Consider the following 25120-nt stretch of genomic DNA (forward strand, 5'->3'; position numbering starts at 1 on the left):
ATATTATTTCATTAATTTTTAATATATATTTTATATTTTATTACCTATTTTATAAAAATAACTAATTTAATAATAATTTTTTATATTTATATAATATAAAATATTAATTTTTAATTAGTTAATATTAATTAATTTTTTATTATTAAATTATTTATTAATTCATATTTTTAAAAATTTAAAAATTTATAATTAAAAATTTAGAATTTATATTTTAAAATAAAAAATAATTTTAAAAAATTAGTTAAAATGGTTGAACCCTAAAAAATTGGCTCCTTCCTCCTTGTTGGAGTAAATGTTACGTTGGCGTCGTAATTGAACATCTTTAGTCTAACTTTTGTTGTCTAACAATCCTTTTCTTGGAGTGATGTTTTTATCTGTGCATTAAATAAAAACATCAATCAAAATGAAAATACACTACATTTTTAAATTATTTACCTAAATTTTAATATTAGAATAACCAATCGTACACCTAATAAAATGAACATCCGATATATCTATTATTCACATTGTTTAATATTTTCATTGTCTACCTATATTTTTTCTTAAATAAAACTTGAGATTAAAAATGTAACATTATTGTATGCGTATACACTACAAAAGGTAAATTAAAAAATATTTATTTCTATATTTTTACTGTTTAATTTCTATTTTTGATAAATTAAAAGTTAAATAAAATATGTACAAATACAAAAACTATCTTCTATCAATATTTATATAAAAAATTTCTAGACAACTAATTTTTTTATCTTACATTTAAATTAACACTAACTACTTTTTCCATTTTTTACGCTAAAAGATAGCCTTGTTGGCATTTAGCACTCATCTTTTTATATCTGTCTTTCACTAAACAACTTTATATATCTAGGTATATGTAGTTTTATATTTATATCACAAATAAAATAAAACAGTTTTCGAAACTTAAATCTTTTCTCCATTTTTGGTTTCTATTTTAAAGTTATCCTTTTGCTCCACAGCTATATAGGAAGTGAAGTTTGGTTAGTTGGAGAAACATGGCCACTGCTGCTACTGCTGCTCATTCAACATTGATTCCACCATTATTTGACATTTTGAATCACGTGATCGTTGATAAAGACCTTGAAGACTTGACTCTATCTGGTGATCACATGATCTACACGGTTCCTTCCAAACTTAGGAATATGGATGAAGTAGCTTTCACCCCTCAGTGGATCTCAATAGGACCCATTCACTTCGGCAAAGAAGAGCTGAGCGAAATGCAAAAGCTAAAGTGTATGTACTTCCAGGACTTTTGGGCGCGTTTCAACGAGGAAGCCATTACCATTATGAAGGAATACAAAGGTTTCCTTGAAAGTGAAGTTCAAAAAATAAAAGAGTGCTATGCGCAGCAGAAGTTCCCAGGGATATGCAATGAAAAATTAGTGGAAATAGTGCTGCTAGATGCTGTGTTCATCGTGGAGCACCTACTGACGGAGAGACAATATGCTGATGAATGTATGTTAACCAACTACGTTAGAAAAGGTATCCAGAGGGACTTACTGCTTCTTGAGAATCAGCTTCCATTCTATGTGTTGGAGGAACTCTATAATAAAGTCCCAGCCAGCAGAGATTTTCCTGTTTGCGAATTTCTAACACTTGCCCTCCTTTACTTCAAATCTCTTAGTCTGTACGCGAGATATTCAATAAGTAGATATGACGTAGTTCATTTCCTGGATTTTGTTTGGAGGTGCTGTGTTCCCGATGAGCAGTATCTGAACTTCGAAGAATTGTTTGCAGAGCATGCAATTTTGCAAGTGAACGCAAGCAAGTTGTATGAGGCTGGGGTAAGTTTTAAGTGTGCTGATGATAGTTGCCTGGTTGACGTAACATTCGGGACGATGCGGCCATTCAACGGCAATTTACTTTGCTTGGGTTGCTTGCCATCATCATGCTTGGAGAATTTCAAAGCTCTATTGATGCTCCCGCCGTTTAAAGTTGATAATGCAACAGTAACTGTTCTGAAGAACTTAATGGCCTATGAGCAGAATCGTTATCTGGAAACACCTTTCATCACCAGCTACGTGTCTCTGTGGTGCTCGCTCGTTCACACCAAAGAAGATGTAGAGTTGCTGGTGGAGAAAGAATGCATTATCCGAGAACAGGTGAGTGATAAGGAAGTGGTGAATCTGGTGAAGGAGCTTTCTAAGCATGTCATTTCCAGTAAGACGTGCTACCATCAAGTCATAACAGAACTCACACTCCACACCAAGAGTGGCTGGAAAAAGGCCATGGGAACAGTCATGAGAGTGTATTTCCGTGACACTTGGAGAGGCAGTTCCACCATTGTCGGCATTTGTGTCCTTATCTTCACCGTCGTCAGCTTCTATCGGAATATTCATGCTATAGTTTCTAAACAAAACTAATTGAGCTTCCTTTTAATTTCTTTTCAGAACCATCACTTTTGATCAAAACTTAGCTATCATTTAGCCAGCAGAATATTTTTATACCATCGTACAGTCATTTTAGAGAAATGTTAGTGGCAGAAATTTTTGTGATTTGTAACCATAAAGTAGCCATAATAATGTTTTTAATGGTGTGGAATTTCATCAAATGGTGTGGGATTATTCACTTTTCTTTTGTTGATTACATGTTGGTCAGAATTTAATAGAGTTGTTGATTACATGGTCAGAATTTAATAGAGTTGCTGCACTTAGACTTTTCCGTAATTTTAAACTCTCTCATCAAATCTGAAATGTTTATCGAAAAAGTCTAGGGGGCCAGCAATTTTGTTGCATTTTGGCCAGCATATAACCAGCAGAAAAATGTGAGCCATTGGATGATATCTCACACCAATCTCACACCATCAAATCATCATTGATGGCTAGTTGATGGCTACCAATCACAAATATTGCTGGCCTCCTAGCATTGCTCATGTTTATCAAAGGCAACCTAAGTGAAATGTTTGCAGGATTAAATTCTAGAACTGGATGGGTATATATATTGCAGATATTGTCTGAAATTTTATATGCAGCTTTCAAGTATCTCTCTTGATTTGACATATTAGATTTATTGTAAGTTTAAGATCCAACGATTCATTTATCGCACTACAAGAAAATCGGCAGATAGCAGCGGATATTTAGCAGCGGTTTTGTTCCTCCGCTACTAAATATGATCTGCCAGCGATTCTTGTAGCGGTTTCAGAAGACGCTACCAAATGATCTCATTTTGCAGCGGTTTTTTGATAACCGCTGCAAAATGTTCCCGTTTTGCAGCGGTTCTAGGAGATGCTACCAAATAATATCATTTTGCAGAGGGTTTTAGTGTAACCGCTGCACAATATACAATTGTTGAATGCATTGATACACGTTTTGCAGCGATTTTTTGCTAACCGCTGCAATATTATATTTAACTTGAATTTCTTTTTTGTTGGTATAAACATTAATGTCATCTGAAAACAAGTCTAGTCCTCGCTATTTTTTTAGTGAAAAAACATTTTTCAAAAACTGCAACTTAATGCATTAAATAAATTGTCATTTTTGCGTTACACAAAAAATAATTCATTAACTAAAAAAATATTTATAAATGAATAACTAAAAATAAATTTACGAATCAGGTTTTCTCTTGCACTATCAGCCATTTTGAGTAAGTATTCAACCATAAATGGTAACATAAAAATCAAGTGAACGTCCGAATTCATAAACTTGAAACAAAGTTCAATAATGGAGCATAAAAATCAAAATTACTAAAGTAGACAAACAAGTCTTGAGTCAAAATTTCTCATCAACATCATATTGACCTGGCCAGAAATACTCTGTCAGAAATCCGCTGCAGTGACGTGATAACGAATCTGATAATTCATCTCCAAACCATGGCAACTTGTTCAGATCGAAACCCCTTTTTGCAGCACGTACGGCATCTTCTCTATGTTGGGTGTTTAAAGTTTCATTGTCTTCTGGAACCTTATTGAGCTCAACATCCCTGGAGATGTCATATCCACCGGAGGAGATAGCATCTAAATCGTCTTCTGAATCAATGTCTTCTCCATCTAGAGTGTCAGCAACTATTTCGCCTGAATATTCAGCTGACACTGAATATTTGAACATGCAACCAATAACATATAAATCTACTTAAAATATACTCATAACTTCCCGATCATTTCCTAGTTATTAAGGAGAAAAATTGCGGAATTATGGAAAGAGGACTTTCAGAATTAACAAATACAAAATTAACTATTACCATCTCCTTCATCGGTAGTTTGGACAGATTTCTTGGAAAGAAGCTCTGTAATAGCACGTTCTATATACTTCAATTCCTCTGTTGAAGCAATCTCCAACTCAACACCATGCGAGTTATTAAAGCGCATCTGAACCATAATAAAATGTATAGTTGATGGTCTTTCTCGTAAAGCATATTGTGTCTTTGTAATTCAATTTTTATGCCAGAAATTTATTTATAACCTTTAATTCAACAAGTATGTCTTCAGATGTCCTTCCAGCTACAAATGTCACAAAAACATAGCCAAATTTCTTCTCGTATCTTAATCCCCATTCATGAAGTTCCTACAAATTTTAGCATGAACGTAACAAGTATCATTGGTTAAATGTTGTACGCATATATCAAAGTAAAATAATGGAGACTCAAATAATGTTTAACTCAAGTGTTTAAGGGTACGGCTCATGAACAGACCTGCACAGTAGCTTCGTTCGCCGTTTCCAAGTATTCATTAGAACAAGATCGTCCTGATAAAGCCTCCAACCAAGACCTAACATTCAACTTACGGTACCATATGTCTCTGGCAACCGTAATTGCATGTTCCAATGAAGAGAATGGAGAAGCCATAGCCATTTCGTTAGCGAATGTTGTGCCTGCACAGCATGATGAGAAATCCTCCGTTTTCATTACTCCTGTTACAACACCATTTTATATTAAATATATTTGTCAATGATAACAATATCGAATTCAAGATAATTTACTAGATATCGTAATAGGCTTTATTGGAGGTTACGAACAATAACAATGATGATGAGCACAACAAAGCCTTGAAAACTAACTTTTAAAAGCAAAAATCGTTGGAAATGGCAAGGAACTGGTGGTCTTCAAGAAAATCAACTTAAAATGAAATCTTAATTCAAATACGAAAACACATATAGTAATGTCACCAGCAAACTGCGTACATCATGAACACTGTTAAACTTATCAAACACACACAGATACTCTAAAAATTATGTACATGTTTTGCCATGTTTTCACTATGCCAGATAATCGATGTTATCAGAAACATCTGCTATTGGGTCTTCTATATCGTCATTCCTTGTCAACTGTAACTCACTGACGTCACCTGCTGCAGACATGTTCAACCCGGGTTGAGGAGAAAAAGCAGCTTCAACATCTTCATTCTCTCCTCCCATGTCATACAAGTCTCGTGGTTTTACATGAACCACTACACTCCATTCTTGATCTACTTCATCACGTACATAGTACACGAGATGAGCTTCTGATGCCAATATGTACGGTTCATCCTCTTCTCGATCACCGGTGTGAATTGGACGAGCAAAATTGACGCTGGTAAGGTCCAGATGGTCTTGTTTGATTCCTCTGCTCGTAGTTGTATCAGCCCAAATACATTTGAATAAAACCACTATGAAATGGCAGCTGTAGTTCAGTTCGATTATGTCCATAATTTTTCCATAATATGGAACACTACCAACATCCACTTTGTTGTCACGCACGCTGGCATAACTTCTTGTATTGGATGAGACATAAACTCCACTATTTTGTGTTTTCAAACCGTCTTCCTTTGTGATAGTTCTAAACTTGTACCCATTGACGTTGTATGCCCCAAAACGTCTTGCCTGAAGCATGGGACCACATGCCAGCAACTTCATTTCTTTCGAATGGACGGTACTATCCATTGGAACCTAACACCATAAATTATAGTTTGTTTGTATAAAAAATTGGACTTTATAATTTATAATTCTAGGGCACAAATAAGTTGGTCAGGTTAAATTTCTACGAACCTCACGCTTGAACCGGCGAGGAAATTTTGCATGCACAACACGGTCTATCTTAGATTGCGACCTTGTTTGATCCCGTAATTTTCTTTTGGTTTCTGCCCTAAATGCACTTTACGAAGTAATAAGAAATTAGTCCATTGACTGAGTGTTTGAAATTGGTTATAATCGTGCTTAATTTTTATATGTGCATACTTACTCAATAAATGGAGCAACGGCCTCGCAATTGACTATCACATGACGATGTGCCTGATCTCTTTCCATTGGGGTCAGTGTAAAATGTGATACAGCCCCTGAAGCTCTTCCAATTTCTGGGAACATATCACATCCTGTATTGTTTGTCGCATCAGCAGGTCGATCGTCAACTCGCGCTGGTCGGTTGATTCTAGTCTCAATGTTATCCAAATATCTGGAGCAGAATGTCAAAATCTCCTCGGATAAATAGCCTGCAATTGAGCCTTCTGCTTGTGCCCTATTACGCACGTATTGCTTCAATCGTCCTAAATACCTTTTACATAAAAACGACATAACGCTTAGTATATACGTAGCGAATTTGAAAAAAAATGTCTTGAATGCGTTTAGTATCAAGCTAACCTTTCTATTGGATACATCCACCGATAATGTACCGGGCCACCAAGTTTTATTTCATCAACGAGGTGCACTGTAAGGTGAACCATGACAGTGAAGAAGGATGGAGAAAAAATCATTTCCATCTGACACAGAGTTTGCACAACATGATTCTGAAGGTCACCAAGATTCATAGGATTTACAACTTTTCCACACAGTTCTCGAAAAAATGAGGACAGATTCGCAATCACATTTGATGCCGGACTTGGCAGTGCATTCTTCACCAAAATTGGAAGTAATTGTTGCATTAGAATGTGGCAGTCGTGACTCTTCAAACCATACAACTTGCGGTGCCGGATGTCAACACAACGCGCAATATTGCTCGAGTAACCATCCGGAAAGACCACGCTCTGTAGAGTCTTCAGGAATACATCCTTCTGTGGGTTCGACATTGTGAAGATTGCTGAAGGATATTTACCACCTTCGTCCGGCCACAATTCAGACCTTATGCCCATGCTTTGTAAATCTTTGCGAGCCTTAAGATTGTCCTTTGATTTGACGCTATCGTTTAAGATAGTGAAGACCACATTGTCACAAATGTTCTTCTCTATATGCATCACGTCCAGGTTGTGACGCAACATGTGATCCTTCCAGTACGGGAGTTCAAAGAACACACTCCTCTTTTTCCAATACGAGTCATCTTGATCTGCATCTTCACCAATGCGTCTTCTTTTGGCTGTCAGAGTTGAGCTCTTCCCAAACGATACTTGCATGTTACACTGCTGCCTTAAGACATCTGCTCCAGAATACTTCTTCGGTGGATCTCTGCTTTCAACTTGTCCATCAAATCTAATCCGGTCAAATCTATATTTATGGCCCTGATTCAAGAAGCGGCGATGGCCCGTGTAACACCATTTTCGACTGAATGTTAGACGTTGAGGCTTAGCATCCACGTTACACGTGGGACACGCTAACCCACTATACGTGTTCCACTTAGATAAATTTCCCAAACCTGGAAAATCGCTAATAGTCCACAATAGTGCCGCACGTATCTTGAAAGTGGTCCCCTTATTAGCATCATAAGTTTCGACGCCATCCCAGAGTTGCTTCAACTCATCCACCAGGGGCTCCAAATAAACATCGATATCATTACCCGGCATTTTAGGACCGGGAATAATCATAGATAGTATAAAAGATGCCTGTTTCATGCATAGCCAGGGAGGAAGATTGTACGGAATAAGAATCACAGGCCAAATGGAATACGTGGTACTCATGTTTCTGAAAGGATTAAAACCGTCACTTGCTAAAGCTAAGCGAACACTGCGAGCATCGTTAGAAAAAGAAGGATACTTTGAATCAAAGTCTTTCCATGCTTCAGCGTCCCTTGGATGCCTCAAGTACCCATCGTTATTAACTGCCTCCTTATGCTATAACATGTCAGATGAAGTTTTACTACACATGAATAACCGTTGCAGTCGTGGTATTAGAGGAAAGTAACGGAGAGTCTTCGCTGGGAGAGGCTTTCCATTTTTCCTGACAGGTATTTTGAGTTTCGTAACGGAACCCTTTCGCGTCTTCTGCTTCCATCGTGAAGTCCCACACTGCTTGCATCTGGTCGCGCCCTCATCCTCACCCCGATACAACATGCAATCATTCGGGCATGCATCTACCTTTTTGTACTCAATCTCCAACTTTCGGATAGTTTTCTTGGCTTCATACAAAGTGGACGGGAATTTGGCTTGATCAAATGCATCCCGCAGTAAGTCCAAAATCATCGACATAGCCTTGTCACTCACACCACACATACACTTAATGTGATAAAGCTTCACTAGGAAAGACAACTTAGAGTACTTCGAGCAGGCGGGATATAATTCCTCCGCTCCATCCGCAAGAAGATCGACAAAATCCTGTGCCTCGCGAGTTGGACCATCGTACAAGTACGGTAACTCTACATCATCGTCTTCTACAGGATCCGCTGTTGTGGTCTCCTCACCTTCAGGAGGCATTGTGAAGTTAAATGCCTCGTGCACCATTTGAAGATATGGATTCACCTCGGGTGTAGGTTTCTCAACTATTGGTGTGCAAGTAGAGCTCTCCCTAGCTGGTTTCTCACCATGACGCAACCACAAAGTATAGCCAGGGGGAAAGGGCTTTATCAACAGGTGGTCGTACGCATCCTCTCTTGTTTGCATAAATTGAAACCCACATTGAGGGCATGGACACTTTATCATGTTATCCGACGATGCATTCGCAAATGCAAAGTCTAGGAACTTATTAAGTCTTCGTCTATATTCTACGCTATCTCGTGGCTTAAGAATCCAGGTTTTGTCCATATCTATTATACACCAAAGATATGGTTTAATAATTAATGTGATACAACTATTTCATCACTAAAATAATGTTACGTATCTTAAGGCATTCATTCCGCATGATATAATAAATACCGTTCTAAAAACATAATGTGCATGGTAAAATATGTGTGCAACTACGAACTTTAAGATTTACACTAAAATGTGCAGTAAAGGTAGAATTTAAATCTACTATAGAACAAAAAATAGGCCTCATAATTACAATTATAATACGACGATAAAATTTACGCCAATTACTTTTTGGCAAAAAATAACAAGATTCATTTTTACATATAATAGTCATTCATATAAGTTCATTCATGGAGTACCGTACGAAAATTTTGTTGTACCTATAACAATCCTCCTATTAACCTTTTTATATGAGGGATTCAAAATTTCTTTACTATTATTTGTATTCAAGGTTTATTTTTCTGTTTTATTTTAGGTATGTTAATAAAAAATTTTAGCATTAGTTGTAAAATTTTTTCTGTATTTTATAGAGCTATTTTTTTCTGGCTTTCCTAGAGGGGGCGAGTAGTGGCCTCGGCCCCCTCAAATTTTAAGAAACTATACTTATATACGAGATATGTATGTCAGGAATAAAAAAATATTACATAATTTAATAATTTTATATGTAATTTTACTATATTAACAGTTTAGTTCACTTATATTTTTTACTTAACTAACTTAATATCATACCCTCAAGTCTTTGTACCTTTCAAAATATGTTTAATTTAAAATGGATTTATTTTTAAAAACATCCTTTAATTATTTATAATTCTATATTTAATATTTATATTATTATATTCAAAATGTCTTACGTTTTTATATTTTGGTTATGTAAAATTAAAAAAATGCTTTAAAATGATATAAGTCACGGGAAAAATTCTTTTGGTATAAATTAGAAATCATCAATAGAGTGACTACTAAATTGTACTCAGCAGAAAAACACATCAAAGCCCTAAAAAACGAGACAAACTATTTTAATTAAGTCTTAAATTTTTATAAAATAGGATTGATATTTATAGTTAGATAAAGAAAAAGTTAAATAGTAATTAAATATGTCAAGTAATAACAATACTCATTAATAAATGGCCATTTGTTAAATTTAAATATTCAAAACACCCATTAGCTCTATTATTATGATAAACAAATAAAGGAACAAATAATATGGGACATATTTCAAATAGTACAATATATACACATAAATCATTACGCACCTTATGTTTAGTAATCAAAGATGTCGAAAAAAATAATCTGAAATGGATAAGAAATAAAAATAAAAGAATTAGTAAACCAAATATAATGTCAAAAAATTTATTCTCTTCATCCAAACTTTTCCAAAGAATCCTATCATAAAGAATAACATAAGATAATTATATACTTAACCAATAATTAAGGAATAGTTTATATGTAATACCATATTTCACTTACAACATACCTAAAAAAAAAAGAAAAAAAGATATCAACAATATAAAAAGTACACAAAACTAATTTATTGTTTTTTCCTATATAGAACATATTGATTAATCGAAAAAATATATATAGAAACATCGTTAAAAATTTTTAGTATAACAAATTTATAAACAATAGCTAATCAGATATAAATTACTTCCGGCATATCAAATAGATTTATTTTTGTTTTTTATTGTTTCGTTAGGTGTAGTCGGCTGATTAAGAAATAATTGGAGATTTTAAAAATTGAAATTAAATCGATGAACCGGCCGAGATCCGGTTTTGGCGAATCGAACCGTGATCTGGCCGGCTATTAGAAGCAACATCACAGTATCCTCTGTTTCAGCCCACAATTAACCCTAACTAGAACCCACACCAAGAGAAACGAAGATATGCTGCTTCTAAAGTTCAGAGCGCCGCCCTCACCCGAAAATCTCCGCCGAATCTCCTCAAGCGCGTCGCCCTTCACCTGCGGCCAGCCATATCTGCGTGCCGCCACCGCTGGTCCTCGGGTCGCTCCCTTTCACTCCGCGGCAACCCTCCTTCCCTTCCTTTAAGCAGCTGTTGTGGTCACCGCGAAGCCTTCCTCGCGCACCCAAGCCGTCGCAATCTCTGTTCGTGTCTCGGTCTGAAGGTGCGCCATTACTGCTACTCGCCTTTGTCACTCGGTGGCTCTGTCTCCCATCCATCAACGTTGACATTTGGTCGAGCTTCCAGGTATTTTTCTCTAGTTATTTAATTGACTATGCATGCTGTTTTTAACTGATTTTTGTTTGTTTATATAACTCGCTATTCATGCATTTTTATTTTTAGATTTAATTTTTATTTTTGTTTACGTTTTCAGTGTTCCTTGTTTGTTAATTTGAGGAGATTATTTTTGTTTGATGCACAGTGAATCTGGTCTCTGTGCTGCTATTTGCTATTAATTAATTTCAGTATAAAACTGTGTTGATTGTTTTGGAAGGATGTGAGCGATAAGTCACGGAGGCTAGCAACGGGGACAATGAGGAGAGGAAGAATGAAAGCATAATGAGGTTATCGAGGGCTTTTGTTATTTCAAGGCAAAAAGAAGATGTTCAGCGCGGGATAGCCATGCTTGAAAGTAAGATAACTTACACTAAATTTTTTTCAGGTCTTCAAGTTGCTTTTCCATTTATTTTTTTAAATATTTCTTCTTGTTTATATAATCACCTTGATCTGCTTTTAGTAATTTTTTCTTGTATAGTGTTAATGTTTACGTTGCTTTCTTTTGCCACTAGCCTTTTATGGTTATTTGAAAACAATTGTGTTCTCCAATTCTTCTAAAAACATTTGCATTTATTTATATGAGGGACAGAAGATTCTTCCGAGCCTTGGTCGATTATGCACAAGGGAAGAAGATCAAAACTTTGACTATTATCGAAGGATTCGAGACTTCGAAGTAAAAGAGGCTCTAAAGCAGATGAAAAATGGCAGGGCAGTAGGACCTGATAATATCCCGATTGAGGTTTGGAAGGGTCTTGGAGAAAAATGCATCAACTGGTTAACCAAGCTTTTTAATGAGATTTTAAGGTCAGAGAAGATGCCTGATGAGTGGAGAAAGAGCACCTTGGTACCTATCTACAAGAATAAGGGGGATATACAAAGTTGCGGAAACTATAGAGGGATTAAGCTTATGAGTCATACTATGAAGTTATGGGAAAGGGTGATAGAACGGAGGTTGAGAAAAGAGACACAAGTAACAGAGAACCAATTTGGATTTATGCCAGGAAGATCTACCACTGAAGCGATATACCTATTAAGAAGGATGATAGAGAGGTATCGTAGTAATAAAAGGGATCTACATATGGTGTTTATTGATTTGGAAAAAGTGTATGATAGGGTACCAAGGGAGGTCTTATGGAAGGTTTTAGAAAAGAGGAGAGTAAGGATCGCATATATTCGGGTAATTAAAGACATGTATGATGGGGCCACAACTAGTGTGAAGACTCAAGGTGGTGTGACAGAAGAATTCCCTATTGGTATAGGATTACACCAGGGATCATCCTTAAGTCCATACCTTTTCACATTAGTCTTGGAAGTACTCACAGAGCACATCCAAGAGCCTGTGCCATGGTGCATGCTTTTTGCTGATGATATCGTCCTTATGGGGGAGTCAAGGGAAGACCTAAATAAGAAGTTGGAGTTATGGAGAGAAGCTCTAGAAGTGTATGGTCTGCGCATAAGCCGTAGCAAGATGGAATATATGAAATGTAAGTTCAGTCTGAGAAGGGAAAACCCCAATATAGAGGTGAAGATTGGAGAAAACACCCTACGAAAAGTTAAAAGTTTTAAGTATCTTGGGTGCATCATACAGGATAATGGAGAGATTGAACAGGATGTAAATCATAGGATCCAAGCAGGTTGGTCAAAATGGCGGAGTGCATCTGGTTTTATATGCGACAAAAAAGTACCTTTAAAACTTAAAGGTAAATTCTATCGCACCGCTATAAGACCGGCTATGCTGTATGGTACGGAGTGTTGGGCGGCTAAAGGGGAGCACGAACATAAGCTAAGTGTGGCAGAGATGAAGATGTTGAGATGGATGAGTGGTCATACGCGATTGGATAAAATAAGGAATGAAGATATGAGGGGGAGAATTGGAGTAGCACCCATTATGGAAAAGATGGTTGAATCGCGTCTCAGGTGGTTTGGACATGTGAGAAGAAGACCGATAGAACATCCAGTCAGGAGGGTGGATGAGATGGAAGATGGACAAAGGGCGAAAAGCAGAGGAAGACCTAAGAAGACCATCCATGAGGTGGTCAAACGAGACCTACATGTAAACGGTCTCTCTGTAGACATGATACATGACAGAGCACAATGGCGTCGTTTGATTCATGTAGCCGACCCCACTTAGTGGGACAAGGCTTTGTTGTTGTTGTTGTTACTCGATGGCTTCAATTTTAATAATGCTAGAATCTATGTACAAAAATAAATCATATGATGATGATTATGGTATGTGTAATTGATAACTATAAATTTTGATAATACTTAAAAAATCAGCTTAAAATCAAAGTTACAATTTTATATTAAGAAACATCTATTACTAAGATTTTTACTTGCTTGAAAACTTAAGAACATTCTTAATTTGAGTTTAAAAACTGGAGAAGAGGTTAGTATCTAAGACTGAAACATGTGGTACCTGAATGAACGTGTGATTGAAAATTGATGAAACTCACAGTAGACTGGTGTTGGCTGCTAACATTTGAAGATAAGATGAGTGGAGACTTTTTGAGTTTAAAAATATATGGGATGAAATATGTTATTATATAGACGACCAAACACCTTTAAGATATAACTAATAATCAAATTTGTTTTGAAGATAAGAAATCAAAAATCGAATTTGCCATATTGACCGAATTTACAGTCACATTATTAACAGAAGGCAGTTGGTTCACATACAAATAATTAATTAAAAGGATAAATTTTTAAATAAAAGGTTAAGTTTGTTAGAAGTATAAACGGGGTACTCTAATCTGATAAATTAAAATTTTAAATTTGAAATCAAATAAGGTAGTTAAGGAAACGGTGAAAATCTGATTGAGATGAAGTTGTTAGGATTTCAAAACTTCACCCAATATTTTAGCAGTCACTCTCTCCTATTTTGTTAACATACTCTGCGCCTCCCTCACCCCTTTCCCACTTTATAATTCTGATTTCGTATAATCTTTTCACGTCTACTGAGCTTACTCTTCTACACAATAACCATGTCTTATTAATCATTGAGAAGAAGGCTCTTTAATTTAGTGGGTTTTGGCTCTATATTTTCTGCTCAGTCACTTAAGGTGAATGTATTTTATTTCATTTTTTCTTTTGTTCATTCTTATGTATTTACTTCCTGTAGTATCTGTCTTTTTGCATTTCATGCTTAGGTCAATGATGATTTCTCCTATGTAACACCTTTTCGTTTGCTCTCCTATTTGTTTTTGGATTTTGTTTTGTTGTTCGTGCAATGTAGTTTAAAATAACAAAGTTAGGCATGTAACTTGAACGTGAATATGAATAGAATTCATTTAGCTTTTCCAAGTTTTTTGAATCATCTTTACAAAATTTTCATTGCATATACTAAGAATCATTATTAAGTATCTCTTACTGTTTTTTAGGTCTTTTGAGTTATTTGTTTATTTGTGTTGAGTCGGGTATTAGGTAGCTAATCTGAGTCATACGGATAAATTGATTTAAAATATAGTACTTTATTGATAAATTGCTGAAATTCTTGTGTGGAAATTTACTACTTTATTTTTTTTATTTGAAATTATTGCTGGAACTAATGAGATTGTTTTATTAGTACATGTCTGATCAGATCAAGGTGGAAAGTGAGAAGACGAATTGAGATTTGAGAGTGGTAAGAAGGAACATAATTGAATTGGATCGAATTGAAGTCATGAATAGGGCTCAGTAAAAAGGGTGATATAAGAGGGGATAAGAGATTCTTCTTCATGTGTTGAGGGAGAGTGAGAGAAGGAACCCGAATGAATAATCAATAAATAAATATTACTAAGCAAGCATGGGTCCACCACATGCATCAGCTTCATGATCATCTCATAGTAAAAAATGAAATCAATATTCTACCCTCCTGCGTCCTTATCTTTCTCCCTCTCTCTCTTTTAAGTATTAACTGAACTATAAACACTCTTTTTTTTACATTTACAGAGAATTAAATCGAAATAACTGAGAAAAAAAAAGAATTCTTTTTTTTTTGCAAGTTAAAAAAATTTCTTACTGGCGAACCACGACAATTGCACCTATCAAAGCAGCTAAGAGTTTGAATCAATAGAGAACCTTTTCTTATGTATCTGTATGAATCGATATTATTACATTCCAATTCCTTCCCGATACTTCCCAAGGAAAATCGCGAATTGGATCTCAAATTGACGGGTTAGTGTGAGCTTATCCATGCGGTTATTACAGTTTATTTTAATTAATTAAATTAGTGAATTCCTCCTATTTTTTGTAAAGACGAAGAAACAAATTCGATTTTCTCTATTCTACTATTTACTACGGCGACGAGAGAATCAATAGATTCCTTTTCGGGAGCGATTCATCCTTCCCGAACGCAGCATATATATATATTAGTCAATTCGTTTTTCCTTTTCTGCTAACATTTCAAATACTACGATATGCTCAAAAAATTTATGCAAAAAAAAATACAAAATGGACTAAAAAATGAAATTCACAGAAATATATAAAAAATCTGTTGTACTTGTTTAATTAACCACAAATTTGTTAATATTTAATTTTTTTATTTGGATAAATATAAGGCAACTAATTATGTTGTGTAGTACATTTCTCTGAAGATATACAAAATTTTATTTCCGCATTAATATAAAAGGGTGAGTCTTGACACAATGATAAGTTTGCTACCTTGTGATCTCGAGGTCACAGGTAAAATCATGGAAGTAGCCTCATTTTGTGTGTGGTAAGGTGCCAAATTGCATTGTATATTATCTTGGGATACAAATGTGACTAAAGTTTTCATAAGTTGCTGAGTTTGGCGTCACTGCAAGATATTGGCCTGTATATATTTTGGGTGCAGTTTCCTTGACTTACAATTAGATAGAGTTTACCTTTGTGCTGCAAAATTCCATCCATGATTAATAATTCTTGTTAAAAGTTTGCCCTTACTAATGTTATTGAGGTTTTACTAAAAAATGTGAGTTGTAGTAATTGGTAAATTTATGGATTTAAGTTCTTGTTGAATCAGAATAAATCATACTTTGAAATCGTATACTTTACTTGAACTGAACAGGTGAAAAATTCATTAGAATAGAATTCAGTTGTTGGAATTACAAACTACATTGATCTTGGGTTTGAGCTACAAACAAGGTATTATTTTTGGCTTAACAAGTATATTCAAAGCTTTTATACATGTGTGCTAATGTGGTGAATCTTTTTTATTTTATTTTTTTGGTGTAAAGTGTTGATGATGCAATAGCAGCAAACAATATCTCCGACTCCACTTTTCAAATTGGTGCATCCTGGCAAGCCAATAAAAACTTCTTGCTGAAGGTAAAACAATATGCAATGTTACATAGTTTTCTTTTGAGTAAATAGAAATCACTCAAGTATTTTTTGTCTCATAGTTTCAGGCAAAAGTTGGACCTAGTAGCTCATCACTGGCACTTGCATTCAAGTCATGGTGGAAACCTTCTTTCACTTTCAGCATTTCAGGTGCCTATAGTGGGGTTTTTCTGTTCAATCATGCTTATGTTCCCTTTGCATGTGTGCTTTATTGGATATGGGGTAACAGAATCTGATGCTGTGACACTGACATTTCTATCCGAATGATTTGCTTTGTATTTATACTCTACTTATCCCAGCTCTGTCGTAAACATTGTTTAGGCTGACATAGATAGTCATATTACAATATTTAATTTAAATTTAATACTTCTTAAAATATTTAATATAAATTAAATTAAACTGGTATGTTAGTCTAGACTATACTTATTATTTAACCGTTTGTTATATTTTCAAACATTTTGACATGATCATCTGTGCCCTAAAAGTATTGATTTAGAATTAGATTATAGGCCAATTGGTGGCAATCGAAACTACGAAAGTAATTCTTTTCACCGTTTATTTTGGGTTAGGGGAGGGTCCTTGTTTGCTAACTTTCTTGCGAGGAAATTGTCATCCTTGTATAGTTGTATTGGATTTGAAGTGCTGAGGACGTCCTCTTCTTTTTTTTTTCCCCGCAGCCACAAGGGATCGTGCCGATGGTAAAGTACAATTCGGGTTTGGTATTCAAAGTGAAAGTCTTCGAGAAGCCAGGTTACTTTCTTTGCAAAATTTGATTTTTTTTCAATTCAGTTAAATTATCTCCTAATAAAGTATCACTTTTAGTAGACATGCTGGTTTTCTGTTATAAAAATGAGAATTGCTTTCAGCTTTTTGCTTCTCTTTCTAAAATTGTACCTCACAGTGGTAAGCTTGTACATGTACTTACACTTTGTTTCACTTGTTTGCAGTTATCAGAGAGCTGATCCCAATTTTGTAATGCTCACTCCAAACTTGTACTCATAGTACGAATTGCTGTTTTGCGTGATTTTCATGATGCTATAATGCTATTCTTGATTTTGAAATGCCTTTTGTTCAGATATATGAGATATTGTTGCTGGGATTATTGGTTTTGTGAGTTTGAGTTGCATTTTTTCTTAAATGAGTTTCATTCTTAGTTCTGTCTCCAACCACTAATCTGTGATTCTGTTTTTATACTTTAAGAACCTGCTAACATTTTATTATTATTAATCATTCATCCATTGACGCCAATATTTGATTGTTCTTGGTAGTTAATTTCTTCTATTTTTTTGTTTAAGTCCTATGCTGCTTTTTATTGAGCTGGAGCTCTGGAATTTTGCTGTTCCTTATTGTTCCTTTTGTTTATGTTGATCTATTTTTTTGTTTTTTTAATTCTTTCCACATAAAAATTACATTCCAATTATAAGCTTCGTTTTTCTTTTGTTGGATTTGCTTCTTCCTTTGGGTTGGACAGGGAGGGTTAAGAGTATAAAAATCAAGGCATTTTTAATAAAATGAATATAGTATCATATGACATTAAAATATAATACACAGTAGTAACCGATTCCTTTGCATAGTCAAACACACCTGAATTAATTCTTAATATGTGCAGAAAAGTGTATGATAATATATTCTCGAATTTATCCTTATCTAAAAGGGTTTTATTTTACTAAAACACCTATCAAACATTGATTCAAAATAGAAATCTGATTTGCAGGCTGTTGGTTTTAGGAGCTCTCATCCGAACTTGAATGTGTGTTTTATCCCACAGGCCATAAAGGTACGTAGTACGGGCAGGAAGGAAGAAATAATCCTGTATATGTAATCTGTAATGAAACTAATACTGAGTCATTCAACATTCTTGCTTTGGTGTCTTTAGTGTTAAAATATTTGAGGTCTCATGCATGTAGATTTTTTACTTAATATTGTATTAATTTTGTTGTCTAAAGCTGAAATTGCAATGCCCCACATGTATTGATACTTAATTTTTCTCCCTTTGGTTCTTGATGATGTGTTGCTTTACAAGCAAGATAGCCCTGTTACTACGCTACCAAAAATTTACAAAATTAATTAGATTTACTTCTAAAAATTGTCGCTATGCAAAAGTTGAGTAACTATCAATATTCAATGACTCTTACCCCTACTGGTTTGGATTAAGGCCTCAAAACTGGACACGAATTGTTTAGGGAAAACTTAATGTGATAGATGTTTAGAGGTCGTATGATTCTATGTACAAACTACAGTAATGCTCGATTTGTTTTGATATAATTATAGGTCGCAGTTTCATTAATTTCTCACATCAATTGGAGACTTATTTTTTGGGGATAAAAAATTTTTGTCATGTCATATTTAAGAGAACCAAGTTTGTCTCCTATATTAGCACCTTTAAAAGTTGATAACAGCACTTTTTTTAATTAATTACTTTCATGTATTTATTACTATTAAGACATTAAAATTGTTAATTAGTGCACTGTTTTGTTTGAAACTTGATTCATGTAATTGATGTAATCATTGTGCACTATTGAGTTTTACGTTGTTGTTATCTTGCTAATTGTCTAATGACCATGTTTTGTGTAAAGGAAAAGTAAAATGCCAAGGAAACCTCGGTACACTGTTGGTACTGCAGCCGGACCTGTAGCTGCCCCTGATAGTCAAACACAGGCTACACCGGTGAATTATTTAATGCACAACTTAGATCAAATGTTCATTTGCCTTTAAGGATAGACTGTTATTCATTATAATTTGCGGGAATACTAAAAAAAATTGGTTGATTTACTAACTACTTTGATTTTAGCACACGGATGGAACACATGATACGGGTGCAAATACTTCTAGTGCACAGCGACGTGCTAGAGTGCCTCCACCTCCGCATTCCGACAATGGTGGTCGACAATCCCGGGTTAACGCTAGACCGTTTAGACCACCACGCAATGAAGCACGGCTGGCTTCGTCAAGTGACATTCGGGACGCTGGAACTCCTGCGACAAATAAAAAGCGTCTGGATTTACATGAAGTTGTGGATGACCATTCAGAAGATGAAGACTATGACCCGGATATGGATGAGGTCGAGTCGTTCGATGACCATGTGGACGATTTATTTGCTGCACGTGAAGTTGAACGCCAAGGCAATGCCAACGGCAAAAAAAAGGACACCGATTATTGGGTTGTTGATGTCATAGGTATTTTGTTGATGCTAGTTTCTTAGAAAGTGTAATTACTCTTCTCCGTGCATTCTAATTCGCTGAGTAAACTAACATTTAAAGTTCATTCCCTATGTTAGAAAATGGTGTGACTTATTGTATGGAGCTGACTGTTAAGGAGGCATTAGCAATTCCTCCTGGAAAGAAGATCGTGCTAAACCATAACAGAGAGTTGCAACAAGTTGGTCAGGCAGCGGGCCTATTGAGCGGGTTCTTGGGGACATTGGCGTCTGATTTTCAACAATTACCAATTTCTGAAAAAAGTTGGAAGACAATGAGCAAGGCTTCCAAGGAGCATGCCTTTGACCAGTTTAAGGTAATATTTAGTATTTCTTTTATAAAGCAAGGCGTTACCAATGCTTAGTTTAAAATGCTTTTTTTTATCTATTAAATGAACACTACAAGGAGAGATTAAGATGCACACAGATGATATTGACTGTACAGATTTTTATATAGAATATCTTATCATCTGAACTATTTGTAGCGAGTCTTCCACTATGAAGACGATGGAAGAGGGATCATAAAGCGGGGAATTGTAAAAAGAATAGGAAGTTCTTGGAGGAACACAAGAAATCATTTGTTCCATAAGGTTTATGACGAAGAACTGACTTTTGCGGAAAACCTCAAGCGTAAGCCAGCAAAGTTTCTTGAATATCGGTTGGATGAGGACACACAGGTAACAAATATTTAGTTGATATTTCGTTGTTTTCTAATATAAATCGTTATGAATTACTACTAAATATGCTGAATTTATTGTGGTAGTGGAAAAACTACTACCAAAAAGTTTGTCACCTTATCCTTTTTTGTGTTTCCTGAAGTTGTACATGCCTGACTTATAGAACCATTAAAAGTGTAATACTTTATCTCGATAACATTTATGTTTGTCGTTTTGTGTGTAGGAGAAGTGTAAAAAAATGCCGCTAATCGTTCGAAACAACTGTACACACACACCGGAGGTTCGAAAACGATGGCAAGAAAGAGACACGAAGAAGTAATGAATTTAAATTCAGTTCCAGAATGGTGACATGTTTCTGATATTATAGTGTTGTCTGTTATATGATTGTGTGTTGATCATTGTTATAGGAGCTACGACAGGGAAGACCTATTGGTAGAGGAGAGGGATGGACCATGAGTCATAAGAAAAAGAATGGTTCGTATATGAATGAAAATGCGCGTCTGGTTGGGGTAAATCATCTTCTTTACTTTTTCAAATTTCTTTTTGCAATTACTACCATTGAATTTAAATTAGTGTAAATTCGGATTTCACATGTTTGCAGGAAGCAATTGAACTTATTGAGAGCCAAGACCCCTCCAGCAAGGAATTTTCACAGAATGATTCCCTTGCACAAGTGCTTGGGAAGGAGCACCCAGGAAGAGTTCGTGGACTCGGTTTTGGTCCATGTCCCAGTCAGGTTTTTCGTAACATTCCACAGCAGTCTGACTACGATGTACAGATTGAGGAGTATCAGATGGAGATTGTAAAACTTAAGGCGGAGGCAGCAAAATTGAAGGCGGAGGCAGCAGAACTGAAGGCAGCAGCAGCAGAGAAAAAGGCAAAGAGACAGAGAATGGAGGCAGAGGCAGCAGAGGAAAAGGCAACTAAACAGAGAATGGAGGCAGAGGCAGCAGAAGGGAAGGCAAAAATACAGACTATGGGAAATTTATTAACATACATAGTTCAGCAACAAGGAGGTAATTTGCCACCTGAGATAGCTGCAGGTCTGGATTCTTTGACAAGTGCACCAACTTCATCCCATGCGAGATGATGTGCAGGCAGCTACTGATCTGAATTATCAATGTTGGAATCTGAATACTCTCTAATTTTTCACTATCATAATGACTTTCGAGATATTTATTTGTAGTTTTTTATTCTGGTGACTCTATTCGTATTTTACAGTCATTGATGCAATGAATTCAAATGACTATTATAATGATTCACTTTTGCATATATTTTTGTTTTGTTTCGTAATTTATAGTTTGATTCGCTGTTAGTTATTTTAATACGTTAACACAACTGAGTTGAAGAACATATAAAGAATAAAAGAATTGGCATATTTTAGTGTAAATTCGGGTTTTTTTAAAAAAAAAGTGTAACTCAACATTTGGCAGCGGTTTTAGATCCGCTGCTATATCTTAACAGAATAACTCAACGGATAGTATTTTGCAGCGGTTAACAACCGCTGCCATCTCCAGGCAGTCATATTTTTACGGTTTTGTAGCGGAAAAAATTGCAGCAAAACTATACCGCAGCAAAATATCATTTTACAGCAGTTGTTCCAGCGGTTGTTGTTAACCGCTGTAAACGGTTTAGCCGCACGCTATCTTTTAGCGGATATTTCAACCGCTGCTATCCGTTTGGCCGCTGTTAAAAACCGCTGCTAATCCTTGCCATAACCGCTGCTATCTGCCGGGTTTGGTGTAGTGGCGAGGATCATTCTATTCTATAAATACTTTAATAATAACACAATTTAATCTCAATATAATTTTTTTAATGAAAACAAAATAATATATTAAAAAGAAAAATAACACCATAACAATAATATGTACATATTTTTATTCTCTAGTTTTTTTTTTAATAGAAAAAAAATAAAATAAAGGTTCTCAATCTAGTTACTCTCTTAAAAGATTAAGTGGTCCTTAGGAAGAAGCATTAGCCAGTATTTGAACAAATTGTCCAATCGGCATTTACAAACCCAGTGAGGCTGAGATCAGTGCTAAGTGGAAAAAGAGACCTGCGACAACTGGGGCTTTCTTGAGGTAACAAAGTATTTGCACAGCAGTTTTGTAGTGTTTATCAGTCGTTAGAAATTTTAGATACTCGCACTACAAAAAAATCGTTAAATATTATTAGATTTAGTGATGGAATAAATTTAATAGTATAAATCTTGTTAGTAATTATTTATCGGTAGATTTTTTTGTCCATTACTAATTACCAACAGATCCAGCGACGTGAAACTGAGAATTTGCTTAGCTTGAACACACATTAGCTTTTTTTACTTTCATAGCTTGGAGTCATAGTTAGCCGTATAATATATGTGCACTTATTTTACTTGTTTTTTGTAATGTGAATATATATAGATATATGTGAAGTTAATTATGACTATGTATTATGTATCCCGTAAGATAACTTATATTTTTTGTTTTCGAAATTTATTAAAAATTAAAAAAAAGTTAAATTTTATTTTATTTTAATTTTGTCTAAAATTTTTTTTATTTATATTAAAGATTGTTTTTGTGAAATTATTATTAAATTGGTTTTAAATTTTTTAAAAAATTAGTTGTTAATGGTATATTTGATCTAAATCGAAAATTTCTGAGATAAAATTAAAATAAAATAAAAAGTTTAATTTTGATAAACTGATAGTGTAAAAAGTTTTACACAATCATGCAATCATATTCATTCTTTTGGATAAACATTCACGCGATTAATATGAAAGGTAGTTATTTTACTAATGTGGTATTATATGATTGGATGCATATGTAAAATTACTTTACTCTGATAGTGCATCAAAACTAAATTTAAAAATAAAACTTAAAAATATTTTTTTTTAACAAACTTTAACAACAAAATATATTTTATCCTGTTATATACTGTTATATTAGATCTTGGGTAATCAATAAACTAACTTATTATTTTATTTTGGCTTATATTTATTTCAAATTTATTACATATTCATATATAATACATTTATACGATTTTCTTTTTAAAAACTACTTGCTATTGTATCTACTAAATTAATTACTGTTTGTATATTTAATTTATTTTTAATATATATTTTATATAAATAATTAATTTTTGATATATCCTTATCATAAATGAATTTAAACGCATTGTTGGTGGTATATGACCGCATGACTATTGCGTTTCCTTGTGACCTCATTGTCCACATTTTATTTATTTTTGCACCTGTGGGTCATATTAGTAGGTTCTGGACATAAATTTAATTATTTTATTCATCATTGCTGTCTATGCATTATAGCTAACGAAAAGGGTCTACATTATTATTAAGAATTTGATGAGCCCATAGCTTGTTGACCAAAACCACATTAGCTTTCATCAGGTTCATTATTTTCTTAACTTGGAGTCATAGTTAGCAGTATAATATATGTGCACTTATTTACTTGTTCTTTGTCGTGTGAATATATAGATATATGTGAAGTTAATTATGATTATGTATTATGTAATGTATATTTTTTTGTCTTTTAAATTTGTTAAAAATTTAAAAAATATTCTTATATTTTATTTTATTTTAGTTTTATCTTAAAAATTTTCAAATTGCATTAAATATAAATCAGACAACTAAATTTTCAAAAACAACCACTATATTAAAACACTATTCCATCTCAAATTCTCAAATCCATTTATAAATTAGATTTATGTATACATATATAGTCCATTTCTTTAGTCTCCCTTCACCTATCACAGGACCCACAACCCACTCAATTAAGTTCACCGATCTACACACTATTCATCCAATTTTCACTGTATATTCATGGTCATTCTTCATTTTAATACATCAGGTTGTTATATACATACTTGTCATTTCATCTATTTATCCGTAGGTTAACATGATAGATATATAACATAGTCCTACCTACTGCATGTGAATTACAATATAGAAGTGAACATGGTCAAGTCAGCTACAAATATTATTATAAGATCCAAGTTTGTCGTCCCTGATTAAAAAATAGAATGAAAGTTACCACTGGTTATTATAATAATAATAATAAAGAATGGTGGATACCAAAATTAATAAAATAAAATAATACAACTAAAATTTGAAGATAAAAAACGAAATACAAATGTAAATATTTTAAAAATAGAACCGAGAGATAATTAATTATTTTTAAATTGATTAAAAACTTGAAACCCTTCATCTCTGGTTGTTGGAACCAGAGTTATCCAGCTTTTTTTTTTTTTGGTAATCTAACCAGCTTAATTATGGTTGAGTTAAGTGATTTTAGAATGTTCTATATAAACAATAATGTGAAGCCTAGCTAAATGAGTTTTATCAGATTCTTCTCATTTTTTAAAATCTTCTTTGACTCTCATAGCTGCTCCCTCTCACTTGCAAGTTGCAACTCATCTTTGCCATTACTGATCAAGAGCACTTGGAAACTTTGACTTATTCCTACAAAACAGGTTCTTAATCTATATTCATCACCAATCTCACCATGTTATGTCCATTCTATTTCTTTGATTTTGATGATTGTCTTGTGATTTTTCCATATATATGTTTTCTCTTTTCTGTACTAATTGACAATTTCTTTAATTTGTATAATATAATTTAGAAGTGGGGTAGGTTAGTAACTTGCAAGTCATCTTTGCCATTACTGATCAAGAGCACTTGGAAACTTTGACTTATTCCTACAAAACAGGTTCTTAATCTATATTCATCACCAATCTCACCATGTTATGTCCATTCTATTTCTTTGATTTTGATGATTGTTGATTGTCTTTTCCATATATATGTTTTCTCTTTTCTGTACTAATTGACAATTTCTTTAATTTGTATAATATAATTTAGAAGTGGGGTAGGTTAGT

General features: G+C 34.2%; 5 protein-coding genes and 1 long non-coding RNA gene across 6 annotated transcripts in view; 5 read left to right on the forward strand and 1 right to left on the reverse strand.

The window, feature by feature from the left end:
* LOC107624802 (putative UPF0481 protein At3g02645) lies at nucleotides 1011-2378 on the forward strand. Its single transcript, XM_021116824.1, has one exon. The coding sequence runs from the start codon at nucleotides 1011-1013 to the stop codon at nucleotides 2376-2378; it is 1368 nt and encodes a 455-aa protein (XP_020972483.1).
* LOC110269160 lies at nucleotides 6162-11037 on the reverse strand. Its single transcript, XM_021116825.1, has 4 exons — nucleotides 10806-11037; nucleotides 8072-8868; nucleotides 6561-7960; nucleotides 6162-6474 (listed from the first exon to the last, which is right to left on the reverse strand). The coding sequence occupies exons 1-4, from the start codon at nucleotides 11035-11037 to the stop codon at nucleotides 6162-6164; spliced, it is 2742 nt and encodes a 913-aa protein (XP_020972484.1).
* On the forward strand, nucleotides 16118-17196 carry LOC107628158. Its single transcript, XR_001617620.2, has 4 exons — nucleotides 16118-16183; nucleotides 16276-16366; nucleotides 16447-16528; nucleotides 17056-17196. It is a non-coding gene; the product is annotated as an uncharacterized LOC107628158 (long non-coding RNA).
* On the forward strand, nucleotides 19142-20391 carry LOC110269161. Its single transcript, XM_021116826.1, has 3 exons — nucleotides 19142-19891; nucleotides 20060-20251; nucleotides 20338-20391. Exons 1-3 carry the CDS (start codon nucleotides 19649-19651, stop codon nucleotides 20389-20391), a joined length of 489 nt encoding a protein of 162 aa, XP_020972485.1. The 5' UTR covers nucleotides 19142-19648.
* On the forward strand, nucleotides 20473-21475 carry LOC110267441. Its single transcript, XM_021113019.1, has 3 exons — nucleotides 20473-20566; nucleotides 20659-20760; nucleotides 20853-21475. Exons 1-3 carry the CDS (start codon nucleotides 20543-20545, stop codon nucleotides 21339-21341), a joined length of 615 nt encoding a protein of 204 aa, XP_020968678.1. The 5' UTR covers nucleotides 20473-20542; the 3' UTR covers nucleotides 21342-21475.
* LOC107624803 (putative UPF0481 protein At3g02645) overlaps nucleotides 24889-25120 on the forward strand; it is a 6218-nt gene continuing 5986 nt past the window's right edge. The window contains exon 1 of the mRNA XM_016327261.2: nucleotides 24889-24954. The gene's annotated coding sequence lies outside the window, so the exon portion shown is untranslated. The remainder of the gene's footprint in view (nucleotides 24955-25120) is intronic.

Source organism: Arachis ipaensis, chromosome B02 (assembly GCF_000816755.2).
Source record: "Arachis ipaensis cultivar K30076 chromosome B02, Araip1.1, whole genome shotgun sequence".
NCBI classification, from domain to species: domain Eukaryota; kingdom Viridiplantae; phylum Streptophyta; class Magnoliopsida; order Fabales; family Fabaceae; genus Arachis; species Arachis ipaensis.